The sequence below is a fragment of the Archocentrus centrarchus genome, chromosome 15, assembly GCF_007364275.1.
Source record: "Archocentrus centrarchus isolate MPI-CPG fArcCen1 chromosome 15, fArcCen1, whole genome shotgun sequence".
NCBI lineage: Eukaryota > Metazoa > Chordata > Actinopteri > Cichliformes > Cichlidae > Archocentrus > Archocentrus centrarchus.
In genome coordinates this window covers 8,955,363-8,978,119 of record NC_044360.1, presented here as the reverse complement: position 1 = coordinate 8,978,119, position 22,757 = coordinate 8,955,363, and the positions used below count along the sequence as shown (strand labels likewise).

Genomic DNA, 22,757 nt, shown 5'->3' with positions numbered 1-22,757 from the left:
TGAAAGCTGAAGGCTCTGCCTCCCATTCTACTCTTAAGTATCCTAGGAACCACAAGTAAGCCAGCAGTCTGAGAGCAAAGTGCTCTATTGGGGTGATATGGGACTATGATGTTTTTAAGATGAGATGGGGCCTGATTATTCAAGACCTTGTATGTGAGGAGAATTTAAATTATATTCTGGATCCATCCAGAGTAAGTATCTGGTTAGACACCATGTTTCTAAGATTCATAGGGCCGACTACAAGAATTTCAGGTTTATCTGAATTTAGAAGCAGGAAATTAGAGGTCATCCAGACCTTTATGTCTTTAAGACATTCCTGCAGTTTAACTAATTGATGTGTGTCATCTGGCTTTGTGGATAGACAAAGCTGAGTATCATCTGCATAACCATGAAAATGTATGCAATAATTTCTAATTACACTGCCTAAGGGAAGCATGTATAATATAATGCAGAATGTCCTACAGGAATAATTCCACCTGTGCAATCATCAACATCTGTCCACATTACATGTTTCTAAAATTATCCAGATGTTGCTTTGCACGATGCAGATAATGACAATGAGGTGATGAGGTAAAACTTCCCTCTGATTTTCAGTTGCTTACAGAAGACTGTGGGCATTTAACAAGTTTTAAACAGTCAGATAAGTTATACACCTTTAATATAAACCAGTTGATATCACAGAAAAAAAAAAGGGGGGGGGGGTAAAAGATGTCAAGATTAGTGAGATATTACATGATTTCGACCAACAAAACGAGCTGTGCTAAATTATATGATAATTGCATCAAATATCAAGACCACTGTGATGCCAGTATTGGCAAAATGTGTGTTCTGGATGATTTAAGCACTTGTGCTAATTTTGAGGTAGTAAAAGAGATTTTTCTTTGACCATTTAGACTGTCACTTGAGTATGAGCAATGGCTTCAATTCTGAGGATTTTCTAGTGTGAGGTCCACTTCATCTCCACACTGTCTGAACACTGATTCAATTCAAGATTCAACATCAAGACCAGAGGTGGAGAAATTCATCTCTTAGAAATTCTACCATGGAAGTTCTGTTCCATCCCAGCTGTACGCTTTTCCAGTCTTTTCCATATTCAGTGTGTCTATGATGTTCATTAGACAGTTCACAGAGTGTTCAGTGCTGAACAACTTGTCTTTTGGCACATTCCGGTGATAAGGCCTGGAGAGGTCTGTGTTCACTGTTCCTGGATGTAGGGACACACACACCACCTGGAAAACCAGAGAAGACAATCATTATGGTCTTGAATTTATGTATAAGGGCATAATCCATCAAACTTTCAACATACTATCTAAAAGATAGATACAAACACCAGTAACATATAATTAAACTTACTAGAGCAACTATAAAAACTGTTACCTTGGGTCGACTACGGCCTAACTCTATAGACAAATTCCTAGTGGCCATGTTGAGAGCTGCTTTAGACATTCTGTAGCTGTACACAGTAAAAATTCCAGTGTTAATTTAACACCCACAGTGTTAATTTCAACACCGACAAAGTGTCTATATGTGTCCACACTACCTGGTGTTAAAATAACATTTGTGAAAGTGTTAAAAGGTTGACACCCATTTTTTTGTTAAATTAACACCAGACATTGTTTACTATTCAACAATACCAGGTGTCACATTAACATTACAGTGGTGTTGGTGTTAAAACGTAATGTTAAAAGTAACACCAGTATAGTGTTACTCACAAAACAAAATGTGGTGTTAAAAAGGTAAATTATGCACACCACAAGGTGTCAATACAAACCAAATCCAGTGGAAAAATATATAATAAATATTCAAAACATTACACAGAAATGGAAAGTTTAACTTTTATTAAACCCATTTAAATATTAAAGACCTTCAATGCACAGCTCATATAAAACAGCAGCGGGGCACAATATATGTTATTTCATCACTGTCAGCTGAAAACTGCCTGTCGTAAGGCTGATAATATATCAGATCAGAGATACAGATAACAGCAAACACATCATCCACAATCTCTATTCTGAAAGCATTCAGATGATCATCAAAATACTCTGTAATGACTTTAGCAGTCAAAAGAAATGCTTCATCATCCTTGACTATGATGTTAACAATTTTTTGAAAAACAGGCATTTCATTTTCAGTACTTGTACAGACAATCATTCCAATATGGTATTCTGTTCCAAAGTTTTTCACCCATGAAGCTGTGGATACACAAGGCACATTCAACCTGGGGCAAGACCTTAAGACCTCACTGAAATCTAGTTCACTTATTGGGTAATCTTTAAGAGGACCAAACTGAAACCTTTGAAAGTAAAAATTCTCCCAATGAAAAGCCAGCTGCCTCTGGTGCTTCTTTACCAGTGTTTTGGTTATGTTCTTAAAGTTCTTCACAGATTTCTTGAAGAAATTGTGTTTACCTTCAAATCTCATACACCACACATGGATGAGTGGTCCTATTTTTCTGATGCATCTGGGGTAATGAATCATCAGATGATGTTTTGGAATCAGCTTCTTGTCTGTAAATACAGACTTAAAGAGTTTATGATGGTCAGAAATCAAATGCTTTAAGAAATAAGTCATACCATCTGTGATTTTTGGTGAGAACACAATATTGACGATTTGAATCAAGAGAAGAATTACCCTCCAGTAGCTGTTATTCCTATTAATTATATCTCCAAAAATCAAGGGTGTATTGCGTAAGAGGCACCATGACTGAATAGCATTGAGGCCAAGGTCATTGCTACCATCAATTTTGACTGCACTAGGTCTGTTGTTTCTCTCAAGGTATCCATAGTTAAAGCTCTGTATCCTTTCTGAAAGGGTGTTTAAATCTATGGAAGTCCTAACCATGTACTGAAAAAGAAGCTGAAGTTCATACTGCACAACACCTTCCAAAAGGTCATGCATAATATCAACTGCGTAATTGTTTGAACAATGAAAATACTGCAGTGCATTAAGAGGACATTCTCTTTTTACACCAAAAGAATGGACAAGAATGGGATTTTGTGCCACAGCATTGAAATGTTCTGAATAGAGCTCTTTTGTGCGAAAAATTAGGTCTTGGTCATCCTCACTGAATACTGACTGAAGCTTTGTTTTATCAGTTAAACAAAATCGACAACAGTAAGTTGCACTGAACGATTCAACCAAGCCAAAAAGGCTATGCAATGCCAAATTATCACCAGTAACCTGAACAATTGAACCCCTTAATGGTGTATCAGAAAATGGGACCTTAATACCTTCTGTCTCGAGACATTTCAAGTCATTAACAAGAGGCTGCAAGACTGGACCAAAACCGTACTTCTTTAAGTCCTCGGCATGGAAAAGAGAAACTAGATGAATGTTCATCAAAACTGAATTGAGTTTAGCTGGCAAATTTCTTAAAATAAAATAAATACAGCCAAGTTTATGTGAACCCCTTTTGGGTCCCAGTGGATTTGCCGTTTCAAAATCATCGTAATACAGCTGTATTTGGAGTGCATGTTCTTGCTCTGAAAATAATGAGTGATTTCTGAGATAGGAACCATCATTGATGTCTCTATATATCCCATCTTCATGACACTTTACCTGTTGAAAGCAGGTACTGAGTTCTTGGTTGGTGAACAATGAATCAAGAGTTCCTAAAATAGGTACATACATAAATTTGTCATTAACAGGAATTTGACTGTATACACCTGTGGTTTTATCCAAACGTGTATCATAACGTACTCCAAGAACATGCTCTACTGGTTCAACAATTTTCCATTTTTTTTCAAAATACTTTTGCCTCTTTCTTTCAGTGTTAAGGTGTGTGAATGGATTTTCTATGTTCTCAAAACATTCTCTGACTTTGTTTAAGGTTTGTTCATTCACCTCAGATGAAAGACACTTAAGAACGGCATCTTGTGCTTGAATATGAACATCATTAACAACCTCCTCCATTGAACAAGTTAAAGACTGCACAATATTTTCAGAAACTCCAGCTGCTTGAACTTGGGCAATAACAGAGCTACACATATCCATTAACTGCTTCTTTTTAGCATGACTTTGTTGACCAACAGAAGAGCTACTCAATGGGTCATGAGCAGAAACATCATCTGTCTCAACACTATCTGTACCAACATTGCCCTTATAAACAGAATCTGTGGCAAATGTGTCTCCATGTGCTTTCAGCAAGTGCTTCTTGAACCCAGAATACGTGTAAAAAACAGATGAACAGCCATGGTCCCCACATTTCAAACGCAATTTGTGCCCTGGATACAAAGCATGACTAAATTTCAAATGCTGGAAAAGAGTTGAACAATTTCTGTGCTGAACCTTACAAATGTAACATGTTAGCATATTCAAGTGTTGTTAATCCTCACTCTAATTTCCTTGACTCTGGGGCTCTCCTTTGTTGTTGCAACATCAATGCCATAAACCGTTGTTTGGATGAATGTGTAGAAGTTGAGGAGGGTTGCATCATAGGACACAGCAAACACAAAGTGTGCCTTAAACAGTTCATCGAAGGCAGCCACTGCAGTCTGTGCCACACAGGGAATGGGCTTCTGATCCAGGATGATGTAGAATTTCTGTATCCTGCTCTTCTTTTCTCCAACGCAGAGGAGGAAGGGCTGTGCAGATCCAACTTTGGCAAGGAAGGTCGCCATGCTTGTCCCCACCTAAGATTGAGAGACAGCATGTTAGAAATGATTGCTCTTATTCCCTCACAAGCAACAAATTAAGGACATTTTATTATTTGGTTTTTTTTTTTGGGGGGGGGGGGGGGGCACAGTGGTTAGCACTGCTGCCTCAGTTAGAATACCATCTGGAAGGCCTGGGTTTGATTCCACCTTGGCCCAGGCCCCTCCCTCTCTCCCTGTGTGGAGTTTGCATGTTCTCCCCGTGTCTGCGTGGGTTTCCTCCGGGTACTCCGGTTTCCTCCCACAGTCCAAACACATGCACTTACTGGGGTTAGGTTAATTGGAAACTCTAAATTACCCATAGGTGTGAATGTGAGTGTGGATGTTGTCTGTCTCCCTGTTTTGGCCCTGCAACAGGCTGGCGACCTGTACAGGGTGTACCCTGCCTCTCGCCCTATGTCAGCTGGGATAGACTCCAGCCCCTCCCCCCCCGCAACCCTGAATAGGATAAGCAGAAGTGAATGGATGGGTGGATATTTCACTTTTTAAATTTAGTTTTAGAAAAGTGAGACCTATTTACTGTAAGTGAAGCAAAGTAATTCATGCCAAAAACATACCTTCATGAACTTGATAACACGGTCAGCAGCCTCAGGTGCACTAATTTTTCCCTGTCTTTTCCCCTTCGCGGTTGGAGGCAAGAGATGAACCAGCAGGAGAATAGCTGCCAGGTCACTATCCCATTCTAATGAAATAACACACACCATCTTAAGAATCACAGCATGCAAATGCATATGTAGAGAGATCTATTAATACCTACCATAATCACTTGATTCCTCCTGAGTGGACAGAAGGTCATCCAGATGAGCACTCTGTCGAAGGCTTTTGCTGACAGTGGTGACCCTCGGTTTATAGAATGTTGGCCATCTTGCGATGAACTTCCCCGAGATGTCTTCTCCAAAGAGCATGATGAAGTCCTGCTCAATCTAGCACAGAGAAAAAAAATGCCATCACAATCCAATTCAACAAATCAATCAGTTAATTAAATCTGTCTGAGTTTCTTACTAAGCCTGGTGTATCCAAGAATCTTGGGAAGTGATCCAAGATGAGTGATGACTGGTCCAGATCATGAAGCATATTCTGTCTATGCTTAAATGTTGCCTTCATTTTCTCCCTGACAACTTCCTGGTCTGATGAATGTTTCATCATGGACATTGCTTCTTTGCATCCATCACCAAACAGCTGTTCAGATGTTAAGGTCTCCCTCAGAGTTCTCGGACCGCCTTGATGAGCAGACTTGGAGCTCCTCTTGAAGTCACTTGCAGTGTTACGCTGAACTGTTTTCAATCGATAGGCCAGATAGCCCTGTCCACTGAGAGGATCATAGTAATGCTCCTATCACAGAACAGAACAGACAAGACAAACTGTCTATTACATTCCATTCAAAAGGACAATTACAGGTGGGCTGCAACGGTTAATCGACACCCCCCCCCCCCCCCCCCCCCCAAATTAATAAAAGTCCAAACAGATTTTGACCCAAGAAGAGAACATTCAGGGTTCCTGCAAATTAATACTCACATAGCCAGTCGGTGAGCCATTATCTTTCAAACTGGGGAAGAGGGTGACAATTCCCAGGGCGTAGGTAATGCGAATGTTGACAGGAGGGACTCTCCTAAAAAACAATTCAATAAAAATATTGCCATTTCACATAGGGATTAAACAAACACACCAACTGTGCAAAGGGTTATGAATAGAAATTATATATTTAATGTATTCAATAAGTAAACTTAAAACCTCTTAAGCCCCTTCTCAGCAATTACAAACTATTTGAATAATCATTATGTTAATTGTTTTTCAAATAATTCTGACATTTCTGTGGATTTCATACATGTATGTGTTTAACTAAGATGAAATTACAGTGCAACCAGTTGAAAAAATAAAGGTTAAATTCCGCCCCCATACAGATGGCTGAGACTTATTGATTACATACCCATGACTTTCAATCATATCCGCCACTAAAATGTTGACAAGTTTCTTTCTTGTTGGATCAGAGAGACTTCTGGTCTTGTTGTACTCTTTTATTACATCTTCTCCTCCTGGTTTTTGGTGCAGAGCTACATAGACAATCTGCAACAGATTTCACATGTCATCCTGCTATGAATTTTAAAAATGGATCAACGTTCTATTTCCAACCTTGAACCAACTCACATTTTTTGCCATCTCACTGTCAGGTGGTCCTTCAACCAGTCGTCTTCTCTGTGCTTTGGTGTTCTCTGTAATCACTGTAGAAGATGAGCTTGCTGAGCTTGGAGACTCGACTGACGAGAATGAGCCATCTTCAGAACTGAAGGAAGCATCTGTGACCTCACTCTGATCAACAGGGGCCACTGTATAAAATTTAGAAACTTCATTAGTAAACAAATTAAAATAACTTTCGCTTTATATATATTTTTAAATGCATTAGAAGTAACACTTGTTTTAATGCTTTTATGTCTTACCAAAGCGCTCAGTGACTACTTTGAAAGATACTGTAGCAGACCTCAGGAGTTCATCAAAAATATCAGCATCCACATCGACTCCAGATGAGTCCTTCAGGTCTACAGAGACTCCACTTGCCAAGTTGAATTTAGCATGAACTGGAAGGGAACAAAAAACTCATCTTAACCTGCTAATTTAAAACATGGTTAGAACTGTAAAGGGACAATCACATTTATAATTAAAATATATTTCAAATAACATTTTCAGACAATGAGCTGCTGGTTAAAATAGTAAATTTTATCATGAAGTGTTGCCTCTATTGTTGAACACAGTTCACCAAAATTTTACATAACCATTTTTATGAACAATAATGAATGAATTATTACTCCAACAAAGCTCATTACTTCAATAAAGAGAGGGGAATTAATAAACAGGCTGGACATGAGGAACACATAGATGGGCCTAAATCTTTCTACTAAGAATTGTTAGACAAATCCACATCTTCTTTTTTGGGCAACATAAATTATCCCTGTCCAAGTTTTGACATGCCATCCTCCAAACCAATAATTATTTATGCAGTGACCATATTTTATCCTTTAGGTCCAACATGCAATTACACTTAGCAGAACCCACCAACATATTTTGAAATTGGTTAAGAGTTGTTCATTTTTCAACTCCATTACATGACTTCCCAGAGTTTATGTCCCAGACTGTTGGCAAAGGCACGGCACTGGTGCTGATTAAAATGCAGATTCCTAAAGGCCAAAAACTATCTTTATGATGGGGAAAGACATTTGAGTTAGAAAAACTAAGCTTGCTTTATTTTATGGCAGCTGCCATATCAACATAATTAGCACTGAACTTACCCTCTTGAATGAATTTCAAGTAATCATAGCAGTCATCTGTCACTGGAACCCGAACCCATTTCTGGACTGCCTGATGCTCCACCTGCACCAGCATTTCTCCAGAACAAAAATGGACACATTCCAAGCTTTGACAACACATTACAGATATTTTAAAGAAGCACTGGTGCTGAAAACTAATGTTTGACTATAGCTTTCTGAACACAAGTAGCGCTGCAACTATGGATTATTTTTGTAATCAAGTATTTTATTGATTACTTCATCCATTAATCAAGTAATCGGATAAGAAATTATTTTTCATATTAACAGTTCATCTGCATATTTTAACTTCCATACTGCTCATTTTTCTCTGTCTCTGTAAGTCCGTAACTGTGTTTACAGGAACAAGCCCTGCTGTTTTGGACTAGAAAAACGTTTCCTTTCAGGCCACCTGAGCTCACCATCTCAGTAATGGCTGCGCAAGTGCAGACATCACTTAAAACAGCTGCTGAAAAGAAAAAAAATAAATAAATAAATAAACTAACATTCTCTGCACAGCAAGTACAACGCACATGCGCACACTCACAGCACAGCGCAGTGGGGGCGTGGAAAAACCTGCCAGCGAATATCCACTCCAGTTAAAGGGTCCCTAATGTGAATGAAATGCTCCGCTTACACGGAGACACCTAAGCTGCAGCATTAAAAGGAAACATCGAAGCAACAAATTTGTATCGAAGATTTTTAGGATTATTTGAGTTACTCGAGGAATTGTTGCAGCCCTAAATTTTGCATTAAATGTTCAATTTGTGTATCAAAATACATGAAGGTTGGTATTTACCTTTCATGCTTTGATTTTTTTTTTTTTTAAATAGAAAGCCTGAAATTTTCCTTTGCTCTTCCCTTTTCCTCTAACTTCTCCCGTTTATGCCGGTTGTCATTTTGATTTCTGTAGCCCATGAAATCAAGTGTGCGCACACCCGTTGTGAATGAAACTGCCCCTGCTCTGTGGTAGATGGCAAATTTTGTTTAAATGATATAAGCGCAAACGGCGATGATAGCGAGCTAGCCCAGACGGAGTCAGCTCCTGTTTGTTAAATGCAATGACAGCAGAGGTCCAAAAGTAAAACTATGAAATCCTCAGCCGTGCGCGAGGGCGCCTCAGCAAGGTTCAGAGCCTGGCGATCAATGCTAGCTAGCATGGTTTTTGGAGGGAACGTCCCCCACGTCCTCTTGAAGGCTCATTAGCAGTTTGTATTGCTAGCTTTGTAAATGCACACATCGACAATATTTAAGGCCATACCGCCAGACGTGTCATATTTACGCTGTAAAATGACTACTAGAACTGACCAAATATAACATTAGAATTCAAATTTACCGCTCCCTAGATTTGGTAAAATGGCGGGACCTTGAATTTGGTGAACTTTCCATTCAAAATAGGTTAAATATAGTATATTTTTTGATGTCACAAACTAAAAAGCACATTTCTATCAAAACATCAAGTCTGGACATTTAGCTTACCTTTAGGAAGTAATTTTGTCTTCTGCGGGTTAAAAGAAACGGTAATGTCCGACCGAGCGACTGCTGGAAACCGACAGAAAGCAGACGGCACTTTGCAGCCGTAAAGCGAAGGCGTGGCTTAAGCAACACCAACTAATTAACGCTTGAATTTAACAACTTAAATATGTAAGAACTTACACCGGCAGTGTTATTTTACAGCTGTGTGTTGTTAATACAACACCAACACTTTTTATTTAACACTACACCTAAGATTTTAACACTGGCATTTTTACTGTGTACCAACCACCAAGACCTGAGAGGAAAGTGTGTGGGGGTTAGGGAGGAAACTCTTACCACATCTCACGCATATACATTATAGATTAACAAAAGGCAAATATTTGCTTTTTGAGCTTGTCCTGCAACAGTGGTGCAGGCTACATGATATGTATGCACAAAGTGTTTCTAAGCCACCAGATACCATTGTCTCCAATGGACCCCACTTTCGCTGTGATATTGACAATGATGCCGCTGTGCTGCTTGGCTTTCTCTGCAGGCTGCTGACCAAATCCACCGCTCCCCTTGAGAAGGAGGGGAGAGAAATACTTGGCCATGACCAGGGGACCCACTGTATTGGTCGTTAAGGTGGAAATGATGCCCTGAAATGGAAGAAAAAAAACAAATGTTACTTATTTATATTTAAGGTTTAATGAATTTAGTGTCATAAGAAACTACATGAGCAACCCTAAATTTAAAGTACTTTGTAATATTGTGATGATTTAGTCACTGACTCTAAGTTTGTGCAAGCAGTTTGTATGCAGACAACAGTTTGTCTCCACACCTCATGACAGTGGTTAGAGCTTGAAAGAGCTTTTACTCCAATCCTGTGGCTTCTCAGAGAAAAACAATACTTCACCTGTGCAGAAACCTCTCTCAGGCTGGTCTCTCCTTTCCCCGAGGGATGAAGCATCGCCGAACAGTTGACGATTAGATCCAGCTGCCTGAATTTCTCCTTAACCATCTCTGCAGCTCCGCGGATGTCATTCTCCTGGTTCACGTCCAGCCTGAGGACCGTCACTCTACCCGGATGTTGGCCAACCAGGGTCCGCAAATCTGCAGCCCCGTCCGGGTTTCGACACGTTGCTACAACCGTAGCGAGGGTTTTATTTTTAAGTATATGCCTGCAGAACTCAAACCCCAGTCCTCTGCTTGCACCTTGGATGAGAGCAATGGGCGCAGCCATGGTAGATGAATGACATAACGAACAGTGTTTGCTGCCTTCACTGTCACGCTAAGAGTAGTAATATATATATATTTGGGAGGAATTTAGCGAGAACAGTTGCCGAACGAGACTTTAATAGGGCTCATAAGTGACATTTAAACTTTATCATAAATGAGAACGCTGATACTGTGATGTGTGTTTTGAAATTATACATTTTAAATTTTGAAAAAGAAAAACTAACAAGGGATATTGAAGGCAACACGCAAGGCAAAGCAAGGGACGTGCGCCCTCTATAGGTCTTTATGAAAGCACTTACACAACTCTACATTGAACGTGCCCTTTGAAAGCGTATCATATAATCTAATAGGGCGTAGACAGGAAATGGAAAAAAAAGATAGACAACTTTAAAGGGAACCATTGGATTTTTACCCTGTTATGGACACTACTGAATGGTTCACTCTGTAAACTTCTTTTCTTTTGCCAGATCTGGCAAATTTCTTTATTTTCATATACAGATAAATGTTATTACAGTAGCAATTTGGATATTATGTTGGGATAATGGAAAACATGGTCAATATCAAATGTGGAGCATTTCATTGAAAAAAGTACATGCTGAAAAGTGAGTTTACTGAATATCAGTTTATTTGTACTTCTAAAATGACATTTTTAAATTATATAATTGAGTAAAACATATCAAAATGTCTCTTATTTATGTATATTAATGTGTTACATACACAGCTGTGGTCAGAAGTTTACATGCAGTCATCATAGCCTTTAATGATTTCGTTGAGCTGCTGTTCTTTTTCCCCCCAGGGTGGAATGATTGTACAGCATACATCTTTATGGACAATTTAGAATAACCAATTAACCTAATCCCACTAATTGCATGTCTTTAGGAGGAAGCTGGAGTATCTGGAGAAAACCCATGAAGACGCAGAGAGAACATGCTAACTCCATACAGAGGTCCCAGCCAGATGGTAGATTCAAACCCAGGACCTTCTTGCTGTGAGGCAAAGGTGCTCGCCACTGTGCCACCATGCTGCCCCGTACAGCTTGCACAAATTTGACTTTATTTTGGATTTTCTCTAATCCACACAGTGTCAAAAGTATACATACAGGCTCAAGTATATACAAACACACACTTAAATCTCTTAATAAGTGGTGTTAAAATGTCTTAATCTACAATTCTTCTTTTAGACCTTCACTAAGTTTTTTTTTTTTTTTTTAGAGCTTTACCATCGTTTCAAGTATTGGTCAATCCAGTGAGTGCTGTCAAACAAATCCTTTTTTTAAACCACATAGTTGTTTTTCCATCAGGCATCATCATCCAGTCCAGTAGGTGGCGGTAGCTTAATGCCAGCTGCCAATAATTGCGAAAAAAGCTGGTCAAATAGTCTGTATTAATATTTCGTTAATTCAGTTTCATGACATATAAAGCATAAATACTTAAGCTAAATATGTTTACTACAAGTAAACACACAAGAAGCGGGATTATTACATTGAAAATAAAATAAAAAATTAATCCGGGGAAGAAGAAGAAGTCAGTTGCCTAGCAACTTTTCGAAGCCTAGCGTCACCTAGCAAGCTGGGATTTTAGCTAACACATGGCTTGTACCACCCTAAACAGTGTATAAATGCCACTAAAAAGAAGAGGACCTTTGCAGCTGGCCCAGAGAGAAGTGGAGGAAATAAAAAAACAGGTCAGTTAAAGAATGGCGCCTTTAAACTTCATTGCAACAGTTTAGACTCGACATCAGACAGTTGTAGCACATGCTGTACCATCAGAGCTTTTTAATGAAGTGATTCACAGGTTTTAACTTGAACATGTGTGTCTGAGCACTTTCATCATTGAAGCCCGTTACAGACGTGGCTCGAGCTGTGAACAATATCCGTTAGCATCTGTTTGTATCAACTCAGTTCCTATACGCTGCTGCGTTCGCAGTGTAAACAAAGGTTAAAAAAAAAAAAGACAGTATAAAAAAAGCGCCTTTGATAACGCTAACTTTTCTTTTAACACAAGTATAGTTATTTTACCACCGAAATGGAAAAATCATTAAGTATAAGCAAACTGTATACTGTGCTGCTAGTTAACACTTAACTGCACATGGATTTAAACACGTTTTTTCTCATTATTCCTCTTTCGCAGGTTGACAGTCTGGTGAAGGATGTGCAGAGTCAGGCTGGATCCACTGAAGAGGCCTTTCGAAGGTAACCAGCTCTGACAGAGCATCAGCAGTGCTCTTCCTTACTCTAAAATGAGTACCCTCATCTGTGTTAGCACTGAAGTGCTTGCGTTTTTCCTGTTGGGGGAGTTAAATGGACTGGTACTTAAACAGCACCTTTCTACTCAGTTGAGCACTCAAAGCACTTTCCACTACATATTCATACAGAACTTTTATCTATGCCTAAGCACTTTCCAACATTCACACACATTCACGCTTCGATGGATGCATCAGGGAGTTCAGTATCTTGCCCAAGGATGTTTCTGCATGATCCACCGACCTTCCAACTGGTAGAAGACCCGCTCTACCACGTGCTCCAATCATCTAATTTATGTAGTGCTTTAAAATTTGATCTCTACCTCCAAACAGATGCCAAGAACTGCAAATGTCAGCAGAGGACACACTAAGGACACTGAAGAAGCTGACCAAGGTTAGTGCTCTACTGTTTAAGAAACTCTTTGGAACAAGTAGAGTTTTAATCTCTAGATGCCAACAATTGCAAGCAATCAGTGATATTACTTGACTAATAACATTTGTTTTTGTAAAGGTAACTGCCATTACTTATGACACCAAATCAAGATATTAATTTCTCTGTGTGGAAAATGTTGTAGGGTTGGCAGCAGTGCAACTAATTAGACATCATAAGCTGTTACTTGATCTTTCAGGCTGATGAGCTGGCTCCAGTGGGGAACTATGATCAGAGGAAACAGGAAGAGGAGCGACGAGTGCAAAATATCTTGGAGCGTCTCAACACTCTCTCTATGGAGCTGTCACCACCAGGACCCAGCACTGAAGCAGGGTCAGTGACTTGTGTTAACTGCAAAGAATAAAAGAGGGAATAGGGGCTTTGCTCTTCTTATCTGTTTATATACTTTATGGTCCATGCTGCAGTGGCTTGATTTCCCCAGCAATCCCCAGGAATTTAATCTGCATTATCCATTGTAAAACATCAGTTTACCTGTCACAGTTAGTGACAAAAATCTGACCTAAGAATGCCATTTTCATGTCACTATTTTGTGATCCACAGTAATGTTTCAAAGGCACAAAGTGAGGATAGTGTTGAAGAAGACGACGACGATGATGATGAAGATGACAGTGACGAGGAGGATGTAGAAAATGATAGCAGCGATGATGAAGATGAGAGGAGAGATGTGAAACCGCCATCTCAGTCAGACCCTCGCATATACGTGGTCCTCAGTGATTTCAAAGGAGAGCAGGAAGGAGATCTGTCTGTTCGGGTAAAGTACAGGCAGGCTTCATGTCAGCAACGTCCAGTGGTGTAAAGAAGTGGTACTACTATTTTCATTTGGATTTCCTACATTCTTAAAAGCTGCACAGTAACTGGAGTGAAGTTTAAACTGAGTGACAAATTATTCTCTTAGTGTAGGCTCAGTTGTTGTAAGACATTTTAATGTAGCCTCGCTCTTTGTAAATGAATCTTTTTTGTAAATGGTGAAGAGAAGAGGAATGTGATAATTAAAAGGGAGCTGAGGCTTCTGTTACTGTTAGTGGCTTTTTACTGGTGATGAGCAGGTAAATATATTTTGGACTATTAGAGCTTGCACTCTTTTCCCTTACATTTAAAAAGGTGGCACTGTATAATATTTAGTTTCAACAGAAGATGGAGCTCTAGCCATCCAGATCCACTGTCTACAGTCCGGCAGGGCTGAAGTATGAAACAAATGTGATTTAAATAGTCTTGAAAACTATATACTTATTTAATTTCAGGCATTTCTATGGTGTGTCTAGTAGACATTTGCACATGTTCGTATACAGTTTAATGCACTGTGATGGCATGTATAAGCTTTACTAATCATCATAATGAGAGAGGTTGAGTACACTCTGGACAGGTCACCAATGTGTCACTAACACATAGGGATAGACGTGCATTCACACTTGCATTCACATAATCATCATATAAAGGAATTCATTTTCCAGAGTGATGAGCGATTTAACCATTTTTCTCATCTGTTTGTTACTAATATATGACTAATGTGAATTTGCATGATGTTCTGTGGCCTGTTGTTTCAGAAGGGGGAGGTGTTGAGGATTATCAGGAAGACAGCAGATGGATGGTGGCTAGCTCAGGACACCAAAGGCAACAGAGGAGTGGTTCCAAAAACCTACCTGAAGGTACAAAAACTGCATCACAGTCATGTCCAACAATATGACTCTTCATTTAGACATGTAGCTAAAGAACGTATTATAAAACATGACTGAGAACATTAAGATGCAGGCTGCTAGGATGCATATGCTTCGGGCTTTTGCAGCAGTTTTCCATATTTGTTTTATTATGTTACTATATTTAGATGATGAATTTGAAAAATAACAGAATTTGATTGCTTGTGTTTTAAATGCAACTATAATGCATTAGATTGGCGCTAGTGTTGATGATGAAGATGATGAAGATAAAGATGATTCCAAGGAAGATGATGATGGTGATGATGAAAATGAGGAGCTGGAAGAGGAGGAAGATCAAGATGGTGAAGAATTAACTGATGATCGAGACAAACAGAGGTTCAACTTTTTTTATTTAATGACAGCTTCTGTTTCCCTTAATGACACTTTGTTCGAACTGATGATAGTTTTGGCTACTAAATTTATCCAGATTAACTGCAACATACAAATAGTACTTATTACTGTTAATGAGAAACTTTAATTTTCTTGTTTTTTTTTTTGTTGACAGAGCTACACATTTTCACTGGTCTACTGTCAAAAAAGCTCTGACTGAGGTACAACCTTCTGTACTCTACAATTATAACTACAGGAAGTGAAGCTGCTATTAATTTTGCCAACAGCAAATACTGAACCCACAATTTTTAACTCTGTATTAAATCTCTTTATTTTTGTTTTCACTTTGTGTGACAGATTGATGCAACAGATGTGCTATCTGCCATGGGTGCCATACCTTCAGGATTCAGACCATCAACTCTCAATAAACTACTGGTGGAGGAAGGTCATTATGCAGCGTGTGTGTGTGTGTGTGTGAGAGTGAGAGCAGCCGGGGTGGGTTCTGTGTTTGGAAGCATTGGCAGAATTCAGTAAATCTTAGCTTGCTGGTTGACTGGTGGTGAACAGCCCTGAACCCCCTTCCTGCTGCCTGAGATAATCTTACAGGTTAATCAGCTGTTATAGTGCTGGGACAAAACAGTGTTTTCATTGTCAGTTACTCAGTTTCTGCCTGTTACTTTCTCAATTTATACTTTTTCTACAAAATAGCAAAATAACAATGTGAATCAAAATTTCCCTGATTCTAAGTAACCAGTTCAATTTGAGAGCAGTGATCAAGGGCATAAAACTAAAAAAAAAAAATTCTATTAAATATCATCTATGACAAAAAAGAGCAACAAATCACTGTATTTGTGAAGCAGGAATCACAGAATGTGTCACATTCTTATTTTGAAAAAGCAAACAATTGTTGCAGCTAATTGGAAACTTGTCTTTAACACTAAGATAACAATAGATTGAATGGTAAGATAGGTGCTTTTTTTTTACCCTATACATGCTGCATTTTCAGTTGATTAACAATATAGTGTACGCACCTTTCACTGTAAGTACTAATACTTATCTGACCAATACTGCATGACTTAAAGGCAAAGCTGTAACCCTTTGTGTCCTTTACTAGGTGTAACATACAGAGGAAGTCATTACATTCAGCCTCAGCTCAGCCAGTCACAGCTCTCCTTTAAAGACCTCTTCTTGGACCCAGACACTGGCAAGGTGAGCGTGTCCCTCTGTGTGCGTGTTTTTGAGTCTAACTGGTGAAAGCTGTCATAGACCTGCCTTTTGTGTGAATCTCCTGTTGTGTAGGTTCGTGCTCGGCAGGTCAACACCAGTGTTTGTTTCACTTTGTGGGGCTGCAGGATGATTCCTACTCCCGGGGTTGGTGTTCAAGTCCTCAGCCGGCACATCCGACTCTGTGCCTTTGATGGAACTCAGGTATCATGGCTGTCTCTGCTGTATACCTTTATTCCAGACACTGTAGTCAGTTACAGTTACAAAAGACAAAAACAAGGACATAATTATATAATTTATTATAATAACAGGTATTGATTTGTAAATAACTGGTCATAAATAACTTGAGCTTATTATATAATAGTATACTACAGTATATTTGTAACTAACTAGGCAGCTCTTTCTCTTGACAGTACTTTCTTTACAGATATCACACATTTTGGGGTAAAAATAAAAGAAAGGTAGGTGTGACATGTAAACGCCCTATAGGAAGTGATATACAGACAATGGCAGATAGAAATAGTTTTAAATAAATCTATATTTCATTATTATCACTTTGACCTTCAGATAAATCTATTGACCTTAAAGAAGTCAGAGGTCAAATGTGACATGAAATTTTAAATCTTTATATTGTACTTTCTATATGTTGACAATACTCACCACATTTATAAGAATCATAGTTATAAGGCTTTTCGTCAATATTCTACCAATAAATCATGAAGTTGACCTTGAAGACCTTGGTGGATGTAAGCCAGATTTTATTGGATTGCTAACATGACCCGATGCTACACCCTTACAAAGTTTTATCAAAATCAATTTTAAACTTTTTAAGCTATTGTGTTTACAGACAGAATGACACGCACACACGTCCGCATGCAAAAGCTACCAAAAATGTCCTCCTCTGCGGTGGGAATGAGGGAAAAATTAGCCCCTTGGCTGGAGTGATCATTATTATGCTCTTTTTTTAGTTAAATTCATATACTTCTTTACCTTCTTTAAATCTCTTCACAGTGGAAGTAATTTAATTAGTTCTGCTTTTTTTTATTAGTTAATACAGAGGTGTCAAACATTGGGCCCAGAGGCCAGAGTCAGCCCTACAGAGACTCTAGTCTGGCCCACTGGTCGGCTTTGAAAAATGTGATGGGGGGCGGGGGGCATAAATTTTGGACTTAACTGTATTTTATAAGTTTTCCAGCTTTCCCTACAGATAAAGACCTCCCCTATGATCATTCATACTACATTAAAGTAATAGATAAACGGGTAAATGAAAATAAACAGCTGAAAATAAACAACCTCTGCTTAGTTGTTCAGAGGAAGCTAAACTCTCTCTGTTGTGTTACACAAGGTGATTCACATCCTTGATTATTTAAGTGGAAAGACTTGTTTATGGGTCCCTTTAGGTTTGCAAGCTTATACAACAGTCACATGTCAGCTCAGCTCAGATTATAGAGAACACATTTCTGACATAATACAGGAAGATTATTATATATTTTTTTTCGTATTTCACTCTATCCACTTTTCTTTCTCTCTCTCTCTCTTATTTATTTATTTATTTTTTACATGAGTTTCACTTGTGTTCCAGGTTCTGAGCAACATCCATGTAGTAAGGGCAGCCTACAACGCCAAGAGCCCAAAGACCTGGAGCTTCTCTCCGAGGGTATGAGGAGGTTTCTGTGTTTACAACCTTACAATAAACGCTGGATTACAGACATTGTGCTCAGGCTCTGGTGGTTTTACTAATCTGCAAAAAAACAAAAAAACAAAAGCCAGAAATCTGAAACTCAGCATGTGTTTGTTCAAGGTGACGGGTATCTTGCCCACCCTCCTGGATGGAGAGTGTTTTCTGCGCTGCGACTCGACGTCTCCTAACCTCGGGATCCTCTTTGAATTAGGAGTCACTTTTATAAGAAATGTAAGGACACAGACAAATGTGAAAACTACACGGATGACACAGAAAATAAAAAATAAAAAAGTTTATTTTGATGAGACGGATGATAAAATCCCTCCTTTATAGGAGTTGACACTTATAAGCAAAGGAAAACACTGTGTGTGCATGTGTGTGTCTGTGCTTTAGTCTACTGGGGAGAGAGGAGACCTGAGCTGTGGCTGGGCTTTCCTTAAACTGACTGATGATGCAGGAAACCCTCTCCCAAACAGGTACATAGGCAAAAGAAGCTCACAAAAATATATTTGTGTAATTCTTTTCTTTAGACATGTACAGTTTGAATGATGTGAAATGACACCTACCACCAGGACTGACATTAGATTTTATTAAAGGCAAATTTAATAATTACCTGATGTGTACAGGACCTATGAACTCCCAGTGAATGGTGGCACTCCGTACGAGAAGGATGTAGCAGTGGAGGCATCAGCCACTAGAGGACGTAAGGAGAAACAGCAGACTCAAGACATGAAAGATTATGTAAATTTTGAAAATAACATGAGGGGGGAAAAAAACCCCCAACAAAATAATAGTTTTGAGGTTGTAATGATCAGTGTGTCTCCTACCCTTTCAGCTCCAAGTGGTGTCTTCCAGCAGATGCTCCAAGCTAGGCGGCAGCCCAAACTTATTGTAAAGCTGAAATCAGCCAACAGCCGGATGCAAACACAGCTCAGGTTAGAAGATCAGTGAGAAACAGCCGCCACTGTGCTTGAATGCATGCAGTGGAATATCTTATCCATAAAGCATTCCCTGATTTATTTGAACCCATTCCTGGCTCATCTCAGACAAATCCTTGCATGCATATATGTATACATTTGTGACATGTTTCTCTCTTTAGTCTCCTTCCAGATAATCTCCTCCACTGTCTGAACTGCATCCATCTGCTGGTTCTGCACAGGCAGCTGCTCGCAGACGCACTGCTGATGGACAGGCCTACCATGCAGAATGCAGGTTGCTCTCACTGTCAGTGGTTCCTGTCCAGACTGATTGTATTCACAGCTCTAAGTTTAACACCTCTTTCTCTCTTTCAGATCTAATGTGCAGTCCTGTTCTATCAACCTTTCCTAAGCTGTTGGACCAGCCAGACCTGTTAGATGCTCTGAGGGTGAGAAAAGAGCGCTGTGGTCACATTTGTCTTGCAGATAAGATTCTGTGAACTGCTTCTGTGTTTTGTTGCTTGATCAGTACAGTTTGAATTCTGCTTGTTGAAAGTGATTTCCATCCTATTTTTTTTTTAATATTCTTATAATCAAAAAAATGTGTGATTATGACAGTATTCTAGAGTTAAGAGCTTTGTGAGCCACCACGTTTGTTTGATGTCAAGAAAAACTATGAATAATTGTGCTTTCTTTCAGAGTGCCTGGCTAGATGCTGAGACCAACATGAACAGAGCACAGAAGGTGTGTGCATGTATGTGTGTAACTGTACAACTCTGTTTTGACCTTGTGCAAATATATTTAAAAATGGAATGCAACAGTCATAAAATGTGTAAGCTGAGGAGCTGCATTTTTCTGTTAAGTATCTGCTGAGTTCAAGTTTCAAGTTTAGTTTCAGTACAGTGGTCATAGTGGTATATCTCCCACTGTTTCTGGATAGAAGCATAACCTGTGTGTATGTGTGTGTATATATATATATTTCAGCATTAATCGAGCCTGTGCCAACTGTTTTGAAACATATTATTGGCATTAAATTTTAAATAACATATTTATCATTTGCAACATTTAACATGTATTTGTGTCATTTGTAATAAAATTTAGGGATTGAATGCTTTGCAGATCATTGCATTCTGGTTTCATTTAAATAAAGGGTAGCTTTAGGCAAGAAGCACTCATTGTTTGGGTCAGTGAATTTAAATCAATCTAATGCTCTCTGAGATGATGGAAGCACATTTCTGGATGTGCAATAACAGCACAGACCTGTAGAGGATGCTGCCAGTGTGATGGATCGGGTGGCTTGTCTCTGCAAAGAATTGAGAATATTTTGTGTGGTCAGTGAGATGTGACTTTAACTGCGGCTTCTTCCATGTGTGTTTGCAGAGGGACCTGTCCTATCGAAAGCTGGAGTTTGTTAAAGTCTACATGTTGTCTGTGTATTTCCTCCTCCACTCACCCTCACTGTCCTGTCATCGCTGGGCGGACCCGCCTTCTGAAGCGCAACGTGCAAGAGTCATCTACGCAACTCTGGAAACTTTAAAAAACCACCGCAACAATACTGGCCAATCAGGAGCTCCTGAGGTCTTTGTTGATGGCGCTCACGCCCATCTCGCTTTCGATGTTACAGAGTTAACTTTTGACCTCCTCCGTTTGGCGCGGTAACAATAATATCGTCTTTCTCTGGCTCATAATTTAATTATCAGTTTGATTTTTACATACAGTTTGAAAATATTTAAAGGTTAAGGGTGGCAATATTCTATATCTTTATTATTTTAAAATTGTTTGTCGTTTTCATGAAGAAGACCAAAACAAGCACTGGTCCAAATCTACAAGACCTGGCTTCCTCTTTAGTAGCTGTTTTTCAGTACAAGCATATCACATCCTGTAACCTGGTTGCTCATTCATGTATTTATTCATGTATTTGATCTTTTTGTATCACATTTTAGATACACTAAGACAACATTTTGATAAGTTGGAGCGATTCTTCATTGGTTTTTAACTGAATTTGTTGAAAACAAGAAAAAAAACATTTCACCAGACTTGCCCAACACTCCTAGCCTCCCTTCTGCTTTGTGACAGGAAATGCTAAATTATACAGAGCATGCACTTGTTTGTGTATGTTCTGTTTATATGAGATACTGACCGTGGCCTGTGTTGTAGTGAAATAACATTTTATTTATTTTATGTTTAATCACAGAGTCCAGGTTCTGTCTTAAACATAAAAAAATGAGTTACAGTAATAAAAAAAATGACAATAAATGGTAACATTATTGGCATGTTTTAATTTTAGTTTTGTAATAAAAGTTGCATTCATTTCATGTGAGGCTTTGTTTTGCACTTGTTTACATGCACAAAGGTGCTTTTTCAGCCCTGTCATCTTACTGGGTACTGAGCTCCACCCGTTAGTTCAACATCAGTTGTGTGTGGGTGTGTAGTGTAGAGTTACGGGACACCAGAACAGTGCCCAGAGTTAATAATTAGCCTGCTGTGTTCTTTTTATATCCTGGTATATAAGAGAAGGAGCACTGGGAGGCTGAATCAGTTTGGGCGCAGTCAGTCTTGGCTTCACTTCTAAAGTAACATTTATTACTCCGCATCAGTTCAACGTACTTTTCCATGATGGAAAGAAAAAAAAAAAAAAAAACTTAAATATTTTTTAACAGCATTTAAATCTTCTTTAATCATGGCTCACAGTTCAGACATTTAACATATTATAGAAATTAAGGTGTTATTTATGAGATAAGAACTTTAAAAAATTTTGAAATTATTTACACTGACTTCATGATATAAAGATGGTAGGAAATGTTGCTTTAAACTCCTCACATATATCCCACAACACATTCTGACACTGAAAAGAATGAGCTATAGGAATGAGCTATAACATATTAATTAGTGAGTAGAGGCCAGATTTTATTTCCCAATGTGTATTCAACAACTCCCCAGGATAACTTTAAATTTACCTTACAATATATCAGCCATCTCATGTTACTCAAGAAGGTAAACAAAGCCAATAAGCATATTTCCAAAATGACACAGTAAGAGTGCAAATACCTTTCAGCATGTTTGTAATTCTTATTATGACCTAATAGCATTATTCATTCCCTGATGCCCCCTCATTGTCTAACATGACCTTAATCTTGAAACTAACACACATTTAACCCACAATGTTAATCTCTGAACTTCAAACAGACTGAAGACTGACTATAAAGGCCTTATCCTCAGAAGTGATACTCCAAGTCTCCGGTCCAATGCCTAAAGTGGTCTTTCTGAGTGTGTATAAACACACCAAGCCTTTTGTTGGTGCAGCGTTTGCAGGTGAATCATATTCCACATCCTGTAATTCCACATTCCAGCTCTGTTGCTGGGTAACTGTATGCTGGCCCAGATGACCAGAGCATTGTTTAGCTCTGAAAAACTGGATCATCATCAGGTCCATAGTAGTAGAATATCCTGAGGCTGCATCAAACAAAGGAAAAAGAAACTCTTTGTGAAGTTCAGATGGGACAGAGAAGTGTTTGGTCCTGAAATTATGTTCACAGGTTTTAGATTATCCCTTGATTGGCAGTAGCAATGAACAAGA

At 38.8% G+C, this 22,757-nt stretch overlaps 3 protein-coding genes across 5 annotated transcripts; 1 reads left to right on the top strand and 2 right to left on the bottom strand.

Moving 5' to 3' along the window:
- Positions 1-209: 209 nt before the first annotated feature.
- Positions 210-10,660, bottom strand: LOC115793457 (C-factor). The gene is made up of 5 exons (XM_030748467.1): positions 10,320-10,660; positions 9,885-10,062; positions 9,707-9,719; positions 1,378-1,459; positions 210-1,229 (listed from the first exon to the last, which is right to left on the bottom strand). Exons 1-5 carry the CDS (start codon positions 10,644-10,646, stop codon positions 1,038-1,040), a joined length of 792 nt encoding a protein of 263 aa, XP_030604327.1. The 5' UTR covers positions 10,647-10,660; the 3' UTR covers positions 210-1,037.
- Positions 1,824-9,687, bottom strand: LOC115793456 (uncharacterized). 2 transcript variants are annotated; one of them, XM_030748466.1, is made up of 10 exons: positions 9,428-9,687; positions 7,934-8,029; positions 7,088-7,225; positions 6,798-6,976; positions 6,580-6,716; positions 6,168-6,261; positions 5,655-5,984; positions 5,410-5,575; positions 5,210-5,334; positions 1,824-4,631 (listed from the first exon to the last, which is right to left on the bottom strand). In XM_030748466.1, the coding sequence occupies exons 2-10, from the start codon at positions 8,025-8,027 to the stop codon at positions 4,314-4,316; spliced, it is 1,581 nt and encodes a 526-aa protein (XP_030604326.1). In that variant the 5' UTR covers positions 8,028-8,029; positions 9,428-9,687; the 3' UTR covers positions 1,824-4,313. The 2 variants fall into 2 exon arrangements, with proteins under 2 accessions (XP_030604326.1, XP_030604325.1); XM_030748465.1 differs by lacking the exon at positions 9,428-9,687 and having other exon boundaries at positions 7,934-8,693.
- Positions 10,661-11,999: 1,339 nt separating the features above from the next.
- On the top strand, positions 12,000-21,440 carry nphp1 (nephronophthisis 1). 2 transcript variants are annotated; one of them, XM_030748117.1, is made up of 21 exons: positions 12,000-12,325; positions 12,772-12,833; positions 13,217-13,277; positions 13,513-13,646; positions 13,875-14,085; positions 14,879-14,980; positions 15,222-15,364; positions 15,534-15,579; positions 15,716-15,803; positions 16,473-16,567; positions 16,658-16,786; positions 16,996-17,043; positions 18,165-18,239; positions 18,384-18,494; positions 18,657-18,739; positions 18,890-18,966; positions 19,099-19,198; positions 19,363-19,475; positions 19,556-19,629; positions 19,880-19,924; positions 20,561-21,440. In XM_030748117.1, the coding sequence occupies exons 1-21, from the start codon at positions 12,260-12,262 to the stop codon at positions 20,837-20,839; spliced, it is 2,142 nt and encodes a 713-aa protein (XP_030603977.1). In that variant the 5' UTR covers positions 12,000-12,259; the 3' UTR covers positions 20,840-21,440. The 2 variants fall into 2 exon arrangements, with proteins under 2 accessions (XP_030603977.1, XP_030603978.1); XM_030748118.1 differs by lacking the exon at positions 16,996-17,043.
- The last annotated feature ends 1,317 nt before the right edge of the window (positions 21,441-22,757 follow it).